The sequence below is a fragment of the Mytilus galloprovincialis genome, chromosome 9 (genome assembly GCF_965363235.1).
Source record: "Mytilus galloprovincialis chromosome 9, xbMytGall1.hap1.1, whole genome shotgun sequence".
Taxonomy (NCBI): Eukaryota; Metazoa; Mollusca; class Bivalvia; order Mytilida; family Mytilidae; genus Mytilus; species Mytilus galloprovincialis.
The window spans coordinates 21,904,135-21,925,174 of record NC_134846.1 but is presented as its reverse complement, the minus strand read 5'-3'; the positions used below and the strand labels follow the sequence as shown (position 1 = coordinate 21,925,174).

Below are 21,040 nucleotides of genomic sequence, written 5' to 3'. Positions count from 1 at the left end.
CTACATCTGTGTTGTTTACGGCTTATGGTATTGCAAGAGACCCATTTGGCTTTCATCATCAAACAAATGTACATTTAAAAACTGAGGTTGCTGTTGTGCAGTGCTTCTCTACTAATCACGTCAGTTATTCTATCACTACATATAATTCAAATTAAACTTCAACATTAACCAAGGTAAGTATCGTTTAATTTAGTAATTAACCTGAAATCTTGGCAGAAAAAAAAATGTTTTCTATGTACCCTAGGGTTACCTTTCATCGTCAGTAGAATATAGATGTATGATGTATGTAGCAGGAAGATGGGATAGACTGTAGATAAACTCATCATAGATACCAGGACTAAATTTAATATATACGCCAGACGCGCGTTTCGTCTACAAAAGACTCATCAGTGACGCTCGAATCCAAAAAAGTTAAAAAGGCCAAATAAAGTACGAAGTTGAAGATTAGATAAAGTGTCTATTCTAAATGATCGTTAGATTCAGTCTCACAAAAAAATATAAGTACGTCTAAACAAGTGACATCTGTACGAGTACATATGTAACAAGCTCGTTAAAAAAATGCAACAGTAGTATACCGCTGTTCGACAGTCATAAATCGATTGAGATAAAATAAATCCGGGTTACAAACTAAAACATCAAGGTAAACACACCAACTATAGCAAAGAACTAACAGAAACACGTACTGATGTGCAACAAAAAACCTTTACTTTGTTTCATTTTTTGAAATTCAATACCGTATTGGCAGAACAAACGAAATACACATCATCTTTATTCAAAATTAAGGTAATATATTAAATATGCAAATCTAAATACAATAAAACTATTGCAGAAATGTCTCCATGCGAACAATTGGTTACATTAATTTGTTTATTTAGGATGTCAAATTCACTTTTTGCATATATTTTTCTGATATATTCTTTAAATAACAAACAGTTTTCTCACCATAAACAGATGCATGTTATATCTCTACATTGTTAAAATAATCACATTTGTGTACACATAATAGACATCAATATACTATTAGCAGTTGAAAGCAGATGCATTGTATGGATATATACGCGGTTTATTACAAATATAAGTTGCTGTTGGTTTAAAGATATAATATTGTTTTCGTTTTTACTTTTTGCCAACCATTTCATCTCTCATACAAGGAATTAACCCTTTTCGGAAAGCCACTTCGAGTAAATCATCTGCAGTAAGAATTGTTTTAGGATATTGCTTCATTGCCCATTTCAAAAAGACGCAGAATTCCGACCAATCAACGGAGTTGTCGCTATCCATATCGAGGGCCTGCAACGCTTTTTTAGTATCGTTACATCTGTAACAGGCAAAATAAGGGGCCATGAAACCATTGTAGAAGGAGTCGAAATCCAGGAGGTTATCACCTTGAACTTTATCTTTCAGGTCCCATTCGTCCCATCTTTCACGGATTTCCTCAAGTAGGTTTTGTCCATGTGGTGTCTTCATTGGATCGTTGGCGATTTCGTCTCTTATTTCATCTGTGAGTTTTCCCCCAGCTCGGTCGAACAAAACAGCTAACCCACATTTACTCATATACTCTTCTTTCCTAAATATTATAAAAACATGTCAGTGTACTTGTGAAAATAGAAAAAAAAAATGAAATATAAAAAAAGGACTATCCCGAACATTAATTTGTCTTTTTCGGTGGTGTCCAGAAGCAGTGTTCGCGGTTTATTTATACCGTGTAACTTTTCATTTCGAACGTAATTTTAATTTATTTAACTTTTTTAATTAAAGTGGTTATATTTCTGGGATTTATTTGCTTTGATAAAATTGTACATAAAATTATAACTATGGTGAAGTCGATTACAATTGTGCAATGAAAAGAAAACAAGGAAAAGGGTTTCAAATTTAAACCAATAGGTTTTCAAAACAAAGCTTTTACAAAGACTCTATAGCGGATAAAGGGATGAAAAAGAGAATTATAGAAAAATCCCTCCTTTTCATGAAATATAAGTAAAACAATGCCGGTGAAGATATTGATTAAAAATTATTTATAAACAGTAATCGACTAATCGTAAATTTTAAAGAAAATATTTTCTTAATTTAAATTGTGTTATTAGAATTTAACATTTGATGGGTAGTTAACACATTGGCAATCATATCGCATCTCCCTATTTTTATTTATAAAAACACGATATGTTACATTCATTGTTCATCGAGATGATTTTATGCATTTAAATCAAGCTTGTGAAACTAAAATAAAAAAAATCAAACTCTTTGCTGCAAATTGATAAATAAAATTGGAAAAAAATATACACATACAAAATCTAAAGACCTTTCAGGTCACAACTTTACTGTACATTCCACATAGTAATTTAACATGTTACAATTTCAAGCACTAGATTTTCAAGTCTAGATATGAAATGAATGTATGATACTAAGGGTGCATTTTTTTCTAACACAAACGATGCAAACGGCTAAGCGCGCACATGTTTTGATCATTTCTTTCAAACATACGTTTGCAAATTTTACATAAACTTTGACAAACTATGCAAACCATAAAAGTGCGTCTGCACTTTGTCGTCTGTCGATTGTTAGTACAAACGCTAAATTTGTTTCTTACTTCAACCTGATTAAACGAAGTATTTGTTTCTACGTTTGTAAAAAGTCTGTTTACCAACAACATGTGCATGCATTATTGAAAGTTCAAACAGGGTCTGTAAAGACTTATTAAACGATGTATTTGTTTCTACTTTTGTAGCGTTTAGAAAACAACAACAAACGCGACACAACATTTACAAAAAGTTGGTTAGAAAGAAATGCGGCCTAAGAAAAAACAACATCGTCTGTCGGATGAGATAAATGTATCTTCAGTATCAAACACATTTGCACTTACTTTTGAAGTAGTTGCTTTCAACCTGTGTTGTATACTTCATAGAAAATGTAAACAAACCTGTTCGCTCGTAAATCTTCTAGCATGACTTCCTTCATAAGATTGGCTCGCTCTATAGTAAAGTCTTCGTTCTCGCCAAAATAATTGACTAACTTAGTTTGGACCATTTTCGCTGATGAAAGAGTGGTTATTCGAATAGGAGCTTGTTCCTCGAAAAATTCGGCAAAATCAAATTCTTCAGCATTTAAATCAAAAACGAAGTCGAGAGCACGTGCACCATAAACAGGCTGTTTGATGTGGGGATCAACTCCAGTGGTGATTCTGGTCATGTTAATTGCTGCTTTTCTCAGGTATGTGCAATTAAACTTTTTCAGCACTCTTTTGTTTCCCATTCTAATCATATTAAGTATTGTAACTATAGATGGCGCATTTCCCATGGCAGCGCCTTCTTTTATTACACTAGCCCAAATTCCATCTGCTCCATCCATAAGTACCTAAATATGGAATAAAACACTCAATTTTGTTTACAAATATAATAACCTAATATCGATGACTATTTTTCCAAGGCTGTTTAATATGAAATTTTTAAAGTCTAAAATTTTCAAAAACAGTAATTTAAAAAAAAAATAGACATCTCTTGTTGTATACATTGCCTTCATACATAACTTAAAGAAACTTCATTTCATGAAAAACATGATTTTGTATAAACCTAAAACAAGAATTTAACAGAAAACGCACTATCTTAATAACAATTAGTTCCATGATAACTCTTTGAATATATATATTACTCACTTGTTCGTCCATAAATATTTTGGGTAGCGTTTATTGTTCCCGGAAGTTCCTTAAGATCTGATAAATGTCATGTTTATGCTTTTTTTTATATTAATCTCTTTATTTATATACTTAGGAAAATCATTATTAGAACTGCCAATCAGTGCTAATAATGATTTTCCTATGTTACGCAGTGAAACAACACATGGGCATATAATCCTCAAATCAATTTAGCCTACATGTTAAATAATAATAAGGGTGAATAATGTTTGAAGCCATGGCGTTGTTATATTATTTCGACTTGTGAGTTTTAATGCCTCTTTCGCCTCTCTTATTTTTTTTGCATTTGAATAACAATACATCAAAATAAAAAAAAAAACCTTTTCATATTATTTAACGGCTGTTTTAAAAGTGTTTTGAACGACATTTTGCACTACAATTTAATTCTCTTGCTCTACTTTCTTTTTGTAAAAAGGCAACAAATTTAAGATGATTTGGTCAAAAGGCATTTGTTTACCACTTTATCACCGAGATCAGGTTTGGATGATTTTTAAACAACTAATCAGTGAGATATAAATTATGATAATTAAAGACATATAACTTTTATTGTAATGGCATACCTGCAAAGCTACAGCATTACAGTAACCAAATTTCTCGTGAACATGCACCAAGAGATGACCTTTGAAATTATTGGCATTCATGACCTTTCTTATATGTTTTGCCCATGCGCCACATTCCTCTGGAAGTGATTGCCCTCTTGGTTCCTCAAACATCAGACCAAACAATGGTAGTTTACATAGGAAATCAGTTACTTCAAAAACTCTTTCGGAATCAGTTGGCATAGCATCTGGGAGGTCTCTGAAACTTACGAATACTTTTGCCTCTGTACTCAAATTTTTAAAAACCCAGTCTACCCATTTTTTAAGCAATGCGCACATCTCTTTTATTGTGAATCTGTCAAAATCATACGTAGAATCTCCAAGATCGATTTCGAAGATAACGTTATACAGACCAGCTTCTTTCATTTTCCTTAGACCTACAGGAATGCTTTCAGTGTCAGGAACTTTCTTCTTTATTGCTGAAAAAGGCATAAACAATGTCATAGTTTTCAAAGGTACCGGGATTATAATTTAATACGTCAGACGCGCGTTTCTTCTACATACGACTCATCAGTGACGCTCAAATCAAAATAGTTATAAAGCCAAAATAGTCATAAAGATGTTATAATTGAATCAGCATGTTCCTGATTTTGACCTTGTTACTTGATCTGACTTTTGAATAAAGTGACAGTGATAAATATATAATAGATGTTCACTTTGTCAAACTGGCTCAAGAACAATTTAAAAAAATGTTTACCAAAAAATTTTAAGTTAGGGTTTACGAGACTTATAGACAAAGCTACTGATCTTTCTGTGGCACTGAGTTCATCTCGTATTGTGTGGGTTGTCTTTAGATATAGGAAGATGTGACATGAGTGTCAATGAGACAACTCTCCATCCAAATAACAATTTATAAATTAAAGTAATCCATCATAGGTCCAGGTACGGTCTCCAACACGGAGCTTTGGCTCACACCGAACAGCAAACTATAAAGGGCCGCACAAATTACTAATGTAAAACCATTCAAACGGGAAAAACAACGGTCCAAACTATATAGAAACGAGAAACGAGAAACACATATAAACTACATAAATTAAACAGACGATAAATACTGTACATCAGATTCCTGACTAAGGACAGGTGTTTTTCTTGTAATAAATATTTCTGAGCATGGTCTCTCTGTCCGTCTTTTTTATCCATTGACTTATGTTTTTTTTTTAATTGCTACGTGATATCTCTTTTCGTATTTTACATTGAATGCCTGGTGGTTGTTAAACTTTATTTTTTTTTAAATACATATTCAGAACAATGACTTTATTTAAGAATTGAATGCTTCTTTTTGTAACTTCATTTGGGTGTAAAAGCGTTGACCGAAGTACAGTTCGTATGAAGCGCGAAAGCGCTTTATTCTAAAAATATGCGCACGGTCAACGCTTTTACAAACTTATGAAGTTGCAAAAAGAAGCATTCAATACTTATAATTGCATTTTTTAGCTAGGATCATGAAAACACGATTTTGTAAAATTTAATTTGCCTGTGCACTTATTTTGGGACCTCGTGTAATAATAAATGATAAGTTTTATTGAGTCATGCAATTGCTTAAGGAATAACATGTGATGTGCACTTAGCCAGTCAGAATAACGTATTACAATGAAACATACATCTAATGTTATCATAAGTAACTGACCTTCAGTTATTTCTGAGAAAGCCCAAAGGCCTGTACGATCCTCTCCTTTGTCAATGAGTTGTTTGATAAAGACATCATCTACACGAGTGCTGTGGTTGAAGGAGGCAACTATTGTATGCTTAAATCCACATTTTTTAACTTCGTCATAAACTTTCCACTTGTTTTCAATGGTGTGACCTCTAAGCTGGCCTACTGTGCTCTCTCTTATTGAGTTGTCTAGGACAAACAAATCTAAATCTTTCAGTACTTCGTATTTCTTTATACTTTCGGCCACATCTTGTTCATAGACTTTGGCCAAGTTTTTAAACTGACTATTGCATGCTTCACGTGCCATTTTCTTTATCTGAAAATATTGATGGTGCATGGTCACTAAAAGTTGTTTAACTAAACACGAAAATAACAATTTTGAAGTCACTTTTCTGTGTTTACCTTCATCAGGAAAGTCTCAGACCCAATAATTGAAAAACATTTTAACAGTAAATTTGCTAGAGCTCAAACACATTTAGCTTAGCAAAGTAGAAAAACTGTATTTGGTTTAAAGTCGAAGGTTTTGTCATTGTATTTAAAATTGAGAATGGAAATGGGGAATGTGCCAAAGAGACAACAATCCGACCATAGAAAAAACAACAGCAGAAGGTCACGAACAGGTCTTCAATGTAGCGAGAAATTCCCGCACCCGGAGTCGTGCTGTTTTTACATATTTGAATTTATTTGATGCTTACATTAGTAGTATTTTATGTTAATGTTGTAAACTATGAGGCTTCTATAAAGCTCAAAGTATTGAAAAAATACAACTTGTTTTTTGCATAAACATTTTAGGTGTCAAACAGTGCACAACAAGTGTTATGGTTTATTTTGAATTGTGTAGATATCCTCTGATATATTTTAGAATGTACAAAATAGTGAAGTACTTGTTAAAATTATTATCCAGAAGCAACTGTATTCTTAAAACTGCTACAAGGAATAACTGTATAATTTCTGTAATATTAGAAGCAGTTGGATTTATCAACTACAACAATCGTTATTTAACTTAGATTTAAATGAGATCTGGTATAACCAAGACAATTTGATTATTGATACACATTTATTATTATTTGTAAAAACAAGGATATAAAATTGAGAAAGGAAATGGGGAATGTGTCAAAGAGACAACAACCCGACCATAAGGTCACCAATAGGTCTTCAATGTAGCGAGAAATTTCCGCACCCGGAGGTGTCCTTCAGCTGGCCCCTAAATAATATATATACTAGTTCAGTGATAATGAACGCCATACTAAACTCCAAATTATACATAAGAAACTAAAATTAAAAATAATTCAAGACTCACAAATACCAGAGGCTCCTGACTTTGGACAGGCGCAAAAATGCATAGGGGGAGGGTTGAGATCTCATAAACATGTTTAACCCCGCTGCATTTTTGCGCTTGTCCAAAGTCAGGATCCTCTGGCCTTAAGGCCCTTGGGCTGATATTGGTTTCTCGGGATGATACGGCTCATGATACGGATTTTCCATGTATTATTCTCTATGTATCAAATTGATAATCTGATGTATCAAATTATTATCACATATTTTGTACTGATATCATATGTACGTTTTTGCATGGCCAATAATAGCCGGAAGTCAACTTGAAGGTTGGTTATCAGCCCTCGGGGCCGATATCGATATCAGCCCTCGAATCCATATCAAGCCCCCGAGTTTAACTTCCGGTAACCTGTCAATCAAAGACTATTTGTAAACAAGTTGAACACAATGAAAAGAAATTGAGAATGTTACGAATCTGCTGTAGAAGAAAAAAGTAGAAATCAACAGTGAAAATCACAAAAGTGTTCGTAAAATTTTGACTTCATAAAGAGTTTAGAAAATATATGAAGCCACACTGGAATGAGTAGCGATATAGGATTCTTCTTAAGCATTTTTTAACATTTGTAATGTAACACTTTAAAGTTGTTTAATATTTGCAATTCTTAGAATTAATATATTTATTGTTAATTATTTTTGAAACTTTTCACAAAACGTTGTTTACCTACTGTGATACGAACTTTTTTTAACTCACAGTGATACATTTTTTATTTTTTTTCGTTAAATATCTTTTTGATTTTTGAAGAAATATCAAACATAATTTGGTGTAAGCTATTTGTTTTCTCTTGCTTAAAAATATGTGATAAATAAATTATTACATGTCATTTTTCATATGGTCCATGGTATCAGCCCACGACCCATATCAAGCCCTCGGACTAAAGCCCTCTGGCTTGATATGGGACTCTAGGGCTAAAGCCCTCTGGCTTGATATGGGAGTCTAGGGCTGATACCAGGGTCATATGGAAAATGCCATGTAATAATCTATAAATATCGTCTCTCTGAATTGGATTTTATGTTTAGGGAGCTACCATTTGATTTTTATGGGGGGGCTAGGATGAAATTTGAAAAAAATAGGCAGGACAGGAGTTTTGAGTAAAAAAAAAAGGCAGGATGAGACACTTGTATAAAAAAAAAGTCAGGACGACAATGTAGGTAAAAAAAAGTCAGGATAAACTAAAAAAAAAAAAGGCAGGACCGAACAGAGTGAAAAATAAAAAGGCAGGACAGAGATTACAGCTAAAAAAAAATGTAGGACAAAATTTTTCATCCTAGCCCCCCATAAAAATCAAATGGTAGCTCCCTTATTATTCAATCAAATAGACATTAACTCATTATATATTTGTCAAAACCTGCATCTCTATCGTCCCATGGCGCTCTTAAGAATAAATTGTTATTTGATTTAGTATTTACATATATTTTTTGTGTTATCTGATTTAGTATTTACATATATTATTGTTATTTTATTTAGTATTTACATATACACAGTGACATTTAAAATATATATACAGTTAAGAATATAAAATATACTTACTATTGAAAAATCAAATTATATATTCAGTTTTATAAAATGAATAAAAAAGAAAGTTTGTGAAATTATATGAGTAACATGTTCGTATATATAGCCATCATCAATAATAATTAATCTGTTTCCTGATACTTCGGAAATTGGTGTCGTTGTTTCTTGAGGTTGTTCGCTCCTCTGTTTAAAAATAACAAGATTTATAGTTGATATAGACGTTTATAAATTCATAGTTAACAAATATTAAAAGGAACTTAAAAAGTGATAGGTCCGTATCCTGCTTTTTTTTTTTTTTAGATTTATCATATGTTTAGTGCAAAATACAGTAGTTTTGTATATCTAATAATCCTTATCCTGACATCCCGGTATTCGAAAAAAGAAATCCCGGATCCCGAAAGGGCCAATCTCTAAATCCCCAGCTTAAAAACATTTTTTTTTTTTTTCGTAAAATATCTTTTTGATTTCTGAAGAAATATCAAACATAATTTGGTGTAAGCTATTTGTTTTTCTCTTGCTTAAAAATATGTGATAAATAGATTATTACATGTCATTTTTCATATGGTCCATGGTATCAGCCCACGACCCATATCATATGTTTAGTGCAAAATACAGTAGTTTTGTATATCTAATAATCCTTATCCTGACATCCCGGTATTCGAAAAAAGAAATCCCGGCTCCCGAAAGGGTCAATCTCGAAATCCCCAGCTTAAAAACACCCGATCCCGATGTCCCGATAAAGGTCCTGCCCCCCCTAATATGTAATCAATAGAAATTTTCAAACGAGGAATGATTCTCTCAGTCTATAGCTTTCATACATTTACATTAGCACCTTTTCTTTCAAAAACTAAGAAACAATTGTAGAAAGGATTTTATAAGATTTAAAGAAAATGGCTTTTAAATTACACTATAATAGAACACAGCCACGCCACCGCAGGTTCCTGACTGATATCAAGTTCTTATTCGTTATGTTCAGTCTAGATTTGTATATAGTATTAGTATTGTCATTGAAGTCTTGCTGGTTATAAAGATTTTTTTCTGCTTTCAAATGTTTTAGTTTGAACCCGACCTCAGGTTTTCTAAAAAATATCGGATACTAGTTGTAAACATATTATGTTTTGGTCATTGATTGGAATTTAGTAGTGTCAATCTCTGTATAATGACAGAGTTCTTGCTTGGTTATTGGAGTTTGAACATTGATAGTAAAAAAAAATATCCGATAAAAAAGTTGAATGTAAATGATATCAAACTCCAAAGACTTTTATTATATATATATATATAAGACTAGTGTGATTATGACCCGTGTTGATAGAAATATCTCAAATCAATCGTTGAACCTGACAGAGACAGTGACAGGTGACATTACTATTGGTATCGGATTCGAACAGGATTTTTTAATTATTTGGTAATGTTAATTGATTATATGGAAAACCTTTTTTTCCTGGGCCTAAAATGATGTAATTTGTCCTTTATTTTTATTAGTTATACATATAAAGTTGGGATGGCAACAAGCACTCTAGTACTCGGTTACTCGCTCGGAAGGCCTAGTACTCGAGTACAATTTTAGAACTCGGATACTCGTTTGATATAAATCCTGAGATATTTCTCCTCACATTTTCGATCATTCTAGTAACGTTGAAATATTCCTTCGTAGTATTATTCAAAATTCATTAACAACGTAAATACGTTAATCATGAGGCTTCTATTTGGTACTAGTAGTCCGTTCTTTACGAGGGGATGTTTTCATGAGCACTACTTGTAACAAAAAATATAAAGGCAAACAGGGGCCGTGTCAACGAAGCTATCCTAGGACTAAGACATGTCTTAGGATGGTCTTAGGACACGTCTTGGTCCTAAGTCGGGTTAACGAAAGTCTCCTAAAATAAGATATGTCCTAAATTTGGTCCTAAAGTTAGGATATACAATTAGGTGTCTTAGGATAGTCCTAAAGGTTACATCGTCCTAAAACGTAATAAAAACAACAAATATGGCATAAACTCAATACTAAAAATACTAATACAATATTAAACTATCATTAGATAAAATTAATAAAAAAAAATATTGTTTAATGTTTGTTAAATATTTAATTGTATTATATTAAATTATTTCGTGCTGCCTTTTTTGAAGCCTAAACAATACTACCATCATAAGCAACATATTTTAAATAATTCAAATATGGGGAAAAGATTACTTCTTTTTTACCTAATCCTGATTCGATACATGTAATGAAATCGAGTGGACCCAAGGACAAAACTAGTTTATGTACTAAAATTGCAGCACGAATATCACAAAGTTTTGTGACCATTTACTTTTGTTTTCGTATTAAATTCATTTATATCTTTTATCATATTTAAAACGTATTTATTAGTATTCCGTAAAAACTTTAACTTTTATTTTGCGTTAATTGTTTTTCTATATTAGAGTCATCCTCCTTCTCTTTACATATAGGTTCTAAAATACAATTCAATCTACGTCATACAAATCTCTACATATATTTTCAATTAAATAAATGTGTTAGGATGGTCCTAGGACCATCGTAGTTAGGACAGTCCTAAGACAGCTTTGTTTTACATCCTAAGACATGTCTCAGACACGTCCTAAAACCATCCTAAATAATGTCATAAGACCTATCTTAGGACATGTCCTAGGATACTTTCATTGACACGGCCCCAGTTTCTCATCTAAAGTTGTTGACCAGGGGCCTGTTTATCGAAGCTCTCTTAGGATTAGGACGTGTCCTAAGACTAACTTAGGACACATTTTATTCTTAAGTGGGTTTATCAAACATGTCTCAACTAAGGAAAATCACAGGAATTGTCCTAACTTTAGGACACCAATTTAGATGTCTTAAGATGGTCTTAGGATGGTCCTAACTTTAGGATATATTTGAGTTTCGTCTTTTTTTCATTTTCACACGTAAGCAGTAGTAAAATAGTTGAAATTCTCGGTATTTATATGAAAAATGCACGAGATTTGCCTTTCAACTATTAAAGAATAAAACTGTGACACTCCGAATTCAACTCACGCAAAATCATGATTTTTACGGATTATATATCTAGTTTACAATTGGTTTGTTAATTTTTTATATAATACGTAGTTATCATTTTTGTCTTCTGTTCTGTTTTATACAGTTTAAACGTACAATTATTATACAATGATTATTTATTTCCTTTTATTTAAAGCTAATAATTAGTTTCTAATTAGCCATATATTTCTAAAAAATAATTATTGATGAAATGTGATATCATATTTTTTCTTTTTCATATTTAATTTGTATTTTCTGTTCCGTCAATACTTAGGAAATCGGTTAGGACGTCCTAGCTAAGATATTCCTAAGATAGCTTCGATGTGCATGCTGCGGCGTGTCGTAAGTCTGTCCTAACTTTATCCTAAATTCTGTCCTAAGAACTTAGGATAGTTTCGATAAACAGGCCCCAGGGGCCGTGTCAACGAAGCTGTCCTAGGACTAAGACATGTCTTAGGATGGTCTTAGGACACGTCTTAGTCCTAAGTCGGGTTAACGAAAGTCTCCTAAAATAAGATATGTCCTAAATTTGGTCCTAAAGTTAGGATATACAATTAGGTGTCTTAGGATAGTCCTAAAGGTCACATCGTCCTAAAACGTAATAAAACCAACAAATATGGTATAAACTCAATACTAAAATTACTAATACAATAGTAAACTATCATTAGATAAAATTAATAAAAAACAATATTGTTTAATGTTTGTTAAAGATTTAATTGTATTATATTAAATTATTTCGTGATGCCTTTTTTAAAGCCTAAACAATACTATCATCATAAGCAACATATTATCAAATATGGGAAAAAGTTTACTTCTCTTTTACCTAATCCTGATTCGATACATGTAATGAAATCGAGTGGACCTAAGGACAAAACTAGTTTATGTACTAAAATTACAGCACGAATATCACAAAGTTTTGTGACCATTTACTTTTGTTTTCGTATTAAATTCATTTATAACGTATTTATTAGTATTCCGTAAAAAAAATTATTTTGCGTTAATTGTTTTCTATATAAGTAAGAGTCATCCTCCCTCTCTTTACATATATGTTCTAAAATACAATTCAATCTATGTCGTACAAATCTGTACATATATTTTCAATTAAATAAATGTGTTAGAATGGTCCTAAGACCATCGTAGTTAGGACTGTCCTAAGACAGCTTTGTTTTACATCCTAAGACATGTCTCAGACACGTCCTAAGACCATCCTAAATAATGTCCTAAGACCTATCTTAGGACATGTCCTAGCATACTTTCATTGACACGGCCCCAGATCATATTTCTAACGGCACGGGACGTTTGTGCTTTATCATAGGACATTTGCGCTTTTGCAATATTTGGTTTTTATGACTTCCCTCCTCTTTAATACGGGATTGGGATTAAGTTGAGGAACACGCGGCAAAAAAGTGATCGACACATCCCAACAAGGCCACGAAAGAAGAACTCCTGTCACCACAAAGAAGGAACTGAAACATCTATTTTTAAATATAAAAATGGAAAGAGAAAAACAAATCACGTCACTGTAAGCATTACAAACGTATACTTAAGCACTGCCGTTATACAGATAATCAAATTGTAGATCGTCAACAAATATAAGAAAACATGTGAGCGAGCAACACAATATTAAACAGACAAACAAAACATATGGTCCGAGTACACAGTTATCGTCCTTTGATTTTTTTGTACGAATATAGTCCTTAGTGTGGACAGTGTGTTTTTTGTAAATTTTTGTTTGTACCCCTTCCAAATTTATTTCTCCATGTTTTTTGACTCAAATAGCAAGTAAGGGGTGAAATGACACTGTAAAAAAAATTGAGTCATGAATTTAAAAAAGTAACATGTAAGCAGTGATTTGGTACAGCTGAAAAGGGTTAAAAATTAGCACTTCGGAAGCTGTCAGAAGATTTTAAGACCCCCTTAACACAAAATTGTGCATATTTGGAGTTAAAGCCGATGAAGTTTTCTATAATTTTGATATAATTTGTCCCAAAAGTAGTACAGCACACTGTAAAAATATTATTGAGAAAGCGCAGGTGGGATTTTTATAAATTTTAATTTATTGCCTAAAAGACATACACTACGAAATACCTGTGTACTTGGACCATATAGCATATAAGTATATCGTTACTCACAATTAATCACTACTGATACAGAACAGAAATTATCTCTTTTCACCAGTTTTTAAATATTTTAAATATTTTAAAGTCATTCAGGTGATTTGACACTTATAATTTTCTTACAATAAGTTGAAACGTGATTTAAAGATCTCTTTAAATTGAGTGAAATAGGACGCAAAAGTATATATATATATAAAGTGATTGTAATATATATTTAAGATGATAAATATCTCTTCTATTACATGTATTTACTTGTAGGAATACTCAACTTATAATATACATTATAAAAAGGAAAAGGAACTTCACGAGTGAGACAATCGTTCGCAGAGGCGGATTTAGGGGGGGGGGGTGTCAGGGGCCCGGCCCCCCTTTTCTGGAAAAAAAATTGGTTGCTTATATAGGGAACCACTGAAGCATGACCGTAGCGTGTCCCCTCTTAGGCAGTCAACGGGCCCCCACTTATGAAAATTTCTGGATCCGCCACTGGTACTAAATAAAAAAAATAATAGACTAAGAACGTAAACATAACCCTGTCCTGTGTCCTGTGTCCATGATTGCTATATGCCACTCGACCGACGAGGCTATTTTCGAAAGCAAATTACAGATCTTACATTGTTTGGCTGATGCTTAGACGAGTTGTATATATTATATATATATATATATAGAAATATACGTCTAAACATGTGACGGACTTTTTCCATCTAAGGCAGCAACCATTTGATTTTCTGGGGGGGGGGGGGGGGGGGGGGGGGGGGCTATGGTTTTTTTTGGAAAAAAAAGTTTGTTTCCAGTTTTCGGAGAAAAAAATAATTTGTTTTTGATTCTGAGAAAAAAAAATTGTTTGTTTCACCCTCAGCTGCCACTATATGTAATGGTAAAATTGAAAGAAAAAAAATGTTTTCGACTTGTCGCGAAAAAAATAGATTGTTTTGTCCAGAAAAAAAACCCATAGCCCCCCCCCCCCCCCCAGAAAATCAAATGGTTGCTGCCTAATGACCCGTAGGTCTGTAATACTCTAGCTTAAACCATAATATACATTAAAATTTTATATAATTTGACTCAAATTTAGCTCAACAACGTGTTCGATCTGTTAATTTTCGTTCGCAAAATTTTGTTCTTCCCTTAGCAGTATTTGAACCTTTGCTTCTGTTTCATCGTGATATATGCGCTTTTATGAATAATGAGTTATCTTATAATGTAAAGCCTATATGTGTTTTAATACTGGTATATATGTACTTACTTTAAGCTTTGATAGATAGCTTTGATACATAATAATGGAAGCCGATCTTAATAAGATGTCCACTTGATACACCCGTGTTTATGTATTTTGTCTCAAAAAATATATCTACCTTTACTTGTTCATCAGACGTTAACCAAACTGACAGAGTTGTTGATACGCACTAATTGCTAAATGAAGGTTAAATCTACATCATTTTTTAATAAAGTGATTCAGGCAGAAACTTGTTTACTGTAATGTTTACTATAGAAACAAATATTTTAAAAGTTGATAGAAAAACAATCTAATTAAAATTAAGTCGTATATATAATTGCTCCCGTTTTAATATGCCGCGCATCAATTAGAATGGGAGCAATTAAAGAATTTAATTTTAATTAGATTGGATAGTATTAACCAATCTTAAATTGTTAACCAAGGTCAAGATTAAAAACGGTGTTTGCCCACTTTTAATTCTACCAAATTATCAATTAGTTAAGAAAACAAAAAAGACAAAAGGTTTAATGAGCATACAATTGTATAGTCTGTTCCAACTTAGGTATATAGTTTTTTTCAAAATATTCAGGTTGTTTTTTGTATAGAAAATAATAAAAAACAATCAAATATTTTTTTCTCAGTAATTTAATATCAATTCAATCAATTAATTCAACATACATATACAGCAAATAACTAAAAAATGATATTCAGTTATAAAATTATCTTTATGTTCATTAGTTTCTGAATGATTTCATGATAGAAATATATTTATACATTGAGTTCTCTTTTATTGCAAACTTTATTAAATAAATTAATTAATGCATAAGGAAATGAATTAAGCACAAAAAAGTAATCAGGGCACTATATGTAAAATGATGAGAAATACAATCTTTTATATATACATCAAAAGTAACAAAACATTTAATATATTTACAAAGTCACAATTAACAATAATTCACTTCATTGTTCAGTTCAAATGGAGAAGATGGGATGTTGCGTCAGAGTAATCTGCCACATTGATGGGTCCTTGTTGGTATCTGTATATGAATCTGGTGTCTATTACTCTGTATTGTCGTCTTTAAGGTGGGCGGGTTCCTCCTGCTGCATACTGGATAATGTTACATTCTGTTAGTGCTTTTGTCTTCTTCAGTAGCTCAATGGTCTCGTAGATGTTTGGGTGGGCGTGTTTGAGTCGCTTCTTATGTTTGTTGTGCCATCCTTCCAGGTGATTTGTGCATGGTTCAGGGTCCTTCTGTGTAATAGTGGTTCCATAGAAAGCGGTAGTTTTCAACCTAAAACCCTGTCACGTAATCTGTAAATGAAGTTGGAGCGGGTATATGATATCAGTTTCTCCAATCGTCAACAAGGTGGGTGGAACAATAGGTACCAGTAGTACTGCGGCTCGTCGTATCAGTTAAGTAATGTCTTCATTTTCTTTATAATAGGACTGTAGTCCATATTTCTGTGCCTTTCACTATATACACTAGGTGAAGTTGAAGAAGCAGCCTTTCACGGTTACCCCTGGACATACTGTCTGTGTTGCATTGTTGGTTGCTGTCTCGTTTTCAATAGATACATGTAGTGTTTCTGGTTGAAATTGTAACTGGTGTTGTTGATCAATCATACTGAACAGTTGCATTTATATTCTAGTTGTTAAATTTAATTGGATAATTTTATATTTTATTAAATTTTGAAACTGCGTATTGTATTGAACATAAAAAAAATTAAGTTGAATAAGTTAAAAGATATTCAAATGAGATTTATTCTATTAAATCTTTAGTTTCATTATTTTACTTTTCACCTTTTTTTCAGAGTGTACCAATAATTAAAAATATTTGTTGATAAATGGAAATATTTCTTCATTTTAGTACACATTTTTTCCTATTTTTTTTTTAATAAAATACATTATCCTGCCAAATATATATAAAATATAGAAAAGTTTTTTCCTTGATTTAATAGCAGAATATAACATTCTTTTTTAATTTTACAGGTAAAATAAAAGGTAAAAAATATGACTATAATTCAGAAATAAACTAATTGTTAAAACAACAATTCCCTCTATGTTTACATATAGATTACATGTAATTACGTTTACGCGCATTACCATTACATTTGCGCGCAAAAATCATTACGTTTGCGCGCATCTTCTCATAACAATTGCGCGCATTATTTGGCAGGTAAACTCAGGTAAGCTTAGGCAATAACTCTTATTTATCTATAAATTTATTCAATTATTTTTAAGTAAGATAAATGCGCCTTATGTAATCAAAAGCTGCGCGCAAACGTAAAACATTTTAATCCCCAAATGCACGCAAATGTAGTGCGCCCATTAAAAATGGGCAAACCAGGATGACACGTTTCAACCTTTGCCAACATTTGATAAAAATATATTCAACCTATGCCTACAAACAAAATACAATAGATGTTGTTGCAGCAATTATTAATTAATAAAAGGTAAAATACAGTCAGTATATTTTTAGTATTAAAATATTAATCTGAAAATTCAGAAACAAAAATAAAGTGTTTGCAAAATTTTGTTGTAGTAAAATGTAATTTTTTTTTCTAAAAGGACAACAAAATAAATTTAATGTAAATAGAACCCTTGCTACTCGCAAAATTGTGTTGAAAGAAATATGAAATTTATAATAAAAAAAATAGACTAAATTTCTTAAATTAAACACTTAATTACAACAATACTTGAGAAAAAAAAAGAGTTAAAAAGCTATTTCATTGATGCAAATTTTTATGATATTTTATATTCTTTTAATTATTCTGTTGTATTTAAAATGAAACATACTTCAACAATCAACAAAATATACAAATATACCATACTTCAACAGATTTTTTTTTTAAATCAAATTAATTTTGCAACATAATATTTAAAATAAATATCAAATAGAATGATTTTTTGGTTCATTTATAGGCAGCGACTTTCCAGTGGGACAGTGCATCCTTTATTTACTTTGCTTTTAAATTAGATTAAAAAAATAAAGTACTCTGTGTTTGTTTGTATTTATTATAAAGAGTTCTGAGATTTATGGTTACATTTTGTCTCTATAATTGGAACACTATCATCCGAATAGATAATTAGATAATAATGAGATAATTTACAAAATTAATATAAAAAAATGAGTGTTATTTATATAAACAAACTTGTGATTATCATAAGACCATTATAAGACACCTCTCCTGTAGTCCTTACTTTGTCAAAATTGTGACACCCACTAAGGACTATCATATGCCGTTAAACATGTCTTACTCCTGAGATATTTTTGTGACACTTGCCTAAGAGACCCAAGGATAACATGACACCAGTTGATTGTGCAGATGCAGCATCATATCTTATAGTAATAGAATTAAAAGCACAGTTCAAATCGAAAAAAAAGAAAATGCTGTACGAGCCTGACACTGACTATCCTATGTAACACAAACGAAAGTTCCATTACCTTGAACAATGTACGGTTCATTCATTTTTCACACAGACGTATTTCTATATAAATAAATACATGTACTCTGTAATATATCTATCGTCCCCAAAGTTGGACGTTGGACGTCACAACAATTTAGGAACAATGTGATCTTAAGGTTTCAACAATAGCAATAAGAATATCTTTAACATGTTGACCTGTAAGTTTCAATGTTTCTTTTATTTTGACTTTCAACATTATAGTTACATGTAACTAATCTGTTTCAGTCTGAGGTACTTTTTAAAATAAATACGTTATCACAATTTCAATTTCACAAGTATATGACAGTACAATATATATATATATAAGGAAAACATCCTCAATAACAATAAGAACATAAGAAATAAAGAGTTGCGCCATAAGCGCATGACACGTTAGTCGCTTTTTCGAAAAATAAAGTTTTTTAACTCCTGAATGTCATAGTTCAATGTTTCATTAATATCATATTAGAAATTTATAAAAAAAAAATATCTAAAGGGAGGTTATTCTAACAGATATAAACCAGTCACTAAAGCTTCATGAAAATTCTCAATGAACTTTTGAGTTATTGTCCTAAAAATGGGAAATTCAATTTTGAATGAATAAGACACTCGGAAATGTAAGATCTAATATTTACAAAAATCGAAAGGGAACTCCCATCAATAGTCATGCAACCATAAACCGGCGTATAAAACAAAAATATACGAGTCAATATACATTTGTACCAAAATGCACTTGAAATTGCTCACTCTTTCTACGCAGTGCTTGTGCACTACATGCACTTTATCGGTCCTGTTGATTTTCTCAATTTTTTTTATAACTGATTACCAAAAAAATAAAGAAAATGGTTTCAGGACAAATATTTTCATTCTTCTTGTCTAAGACTTTGGTTTACAATTTCTGGTTACATGTATGATAAGTAAAATGAAACTGAAAAAAAGTTTGAACAAAAACATCTTTGTAAGAGAGTGTAATAATACATGTACCAGCCAACATATCAAAAATTGAAAACATCAGGTTTAATTATTTTAATGCGTCCGAAGCTCTTTTCTGGATTTACAAAATGTACCTTCATCAGGAACGCTCAAAGCCAAACATTTGAAATCGAAGATGTATAAGTACCGAAACCGTTATATGACAAGAATACCTTAAATTGATAGCCGAATTCATCTTTAACAGTCAACTTTGCCTGAGGGAGTTGAAACCTTAGTTTCTTAATAATTCAAAATTTATAAACGGGACAATTTTAGAAAAGTTTGTTAAATAAAGTCAGTACCGGACTCACTACTGAGCTGATGCATGATACCTTCAATGAGGAAGATCTCCAAACTCACCCAAGTTATATGTCATACTTAAAAGAGCACTAGAGGGCATATACGAATAGTTCCTGAATTTAGTTTGCGTTAAAAAAAATGCAAGCCTTTAAGTTAATTAAAGATAACATACCTTCGAAAGCTGTTCGTCTTAAATTTATACTGTCGAAAACTTATCATCACATGAAATATAACTGACAAGGTCAACCCAGGTGTAATTTGTGCATCGATTACGTAATATTAATCAATTTTTATGAGTGGGTTGGTTTGGCGTCTTCATTTCTGTACCTTTAAATTGAGGCCATTTTACACTTTTTGTTTTATTGTTTGTGAACTATAATCTACTTGTTATAGGACGTTAAGCAACCAACATTCAATAAATCAATCTATTTGTTATACTTAACATCCGATTATTCTTTATTATTTATTGTTTTGCCCATTTTCTCATATTTTTTTTTCAGTTCTCTATTATTTTAACCCTTTTTAGGCCTTATCCATTGATCATTTTCGCTTTTTATATATATATATATATATATATATATATATGTATGCCTTTATCTATAGTACAAATGTACCATAAGCGAAAGGTTCTCCGAGCGAATGAATTTCACAACCATCAGTAAAAATACATTACAATATTTCAGAAACCCAAAATACTGTCTTTAACAATACGTTTTTATCGGTAAATGTTCATCAGTTACATGTATTATATGATCAAGGAAAAACGCTAGAAAGGTATTTAGTTGTAGAACATACAACCCAAAAGATCCTAATTCAAAAATATAAACAGATCAGTAAAAAGTTATTAAAGGTTACTGTATCTTTGCCTGAGAGCAGTTTAACCTTGTAAACACCATTGAAATACAATTTTCATATCATGACATATACTTTTTATATCCACACATTTTATTTGATTATATTAATTATATAGAGATGGACAACTACAGGTGTACCACTGCCATCAGGTAACCACCAAGGTCAGGTTTATTGCTCAAATTTTAGGGGACATCGCTTGAACGTGTAATGATTGAATCAAGTCTATGACACATGGTATATTTCACGACCGACACTCGGCTAACCGAGAGATTGGTCGGTTAATCTATATTGAGAATGCGGCTATATCGGCGGTTGGTCTGTTAA

At 31.8% G+C, this 21,040-nt stretch overlaps 1 protein-coding gene across 4 annotated transcripts; it reads right to left on the bottom strand.

Annotated features, from left to right (window-relative positions):
- Window positions 1–756: 756 nt before the first annotated feature.
- On the bottom strand, window positions 757–20,057 carry LOC143044620 (uncharacterized). Of its 4 annotated transcripts, none has more exons than XM_076216683.1 (5): window positions 20,034–20,057; window positions 5,915–6,257; window positions 4,249–4,706; window positions 2,918–3,351; window positions 757–1,567 (listed from the first exon to the last, which is right to left on the bottom strand). In XM_076216683.1, exons 2-5 carry the CDS (start codon window positions 6,246–6,248, stop codon window positions 1,117–1,119), a joined length of 1,677 nt encoding a protein of 558 aa, XP_076072798.1. In that variant the 5' UTR covers window positions 6,249–6,257; window positions 20,034–20,057; the 3' UTR covers window positions 757–1,116. The 4 variants fall into 4 exon arrangements, with proteins under 4 accessions (XP_076072798.1, XP_076072796.1, XP_076072795.1 ...); XM_076216681.1 differs by lacking the exon at window positions 20,034–20,057 and adding an exon at window positions 15,281–15,366; XM_076216680.1 differs by lacking the exon at window positions 20,034–20,057 and adding an exon at window positions 15,172–15,292.
- Between the last annotated feature and the right edge of the window lie 983 nt (window positions 20,058–21,040).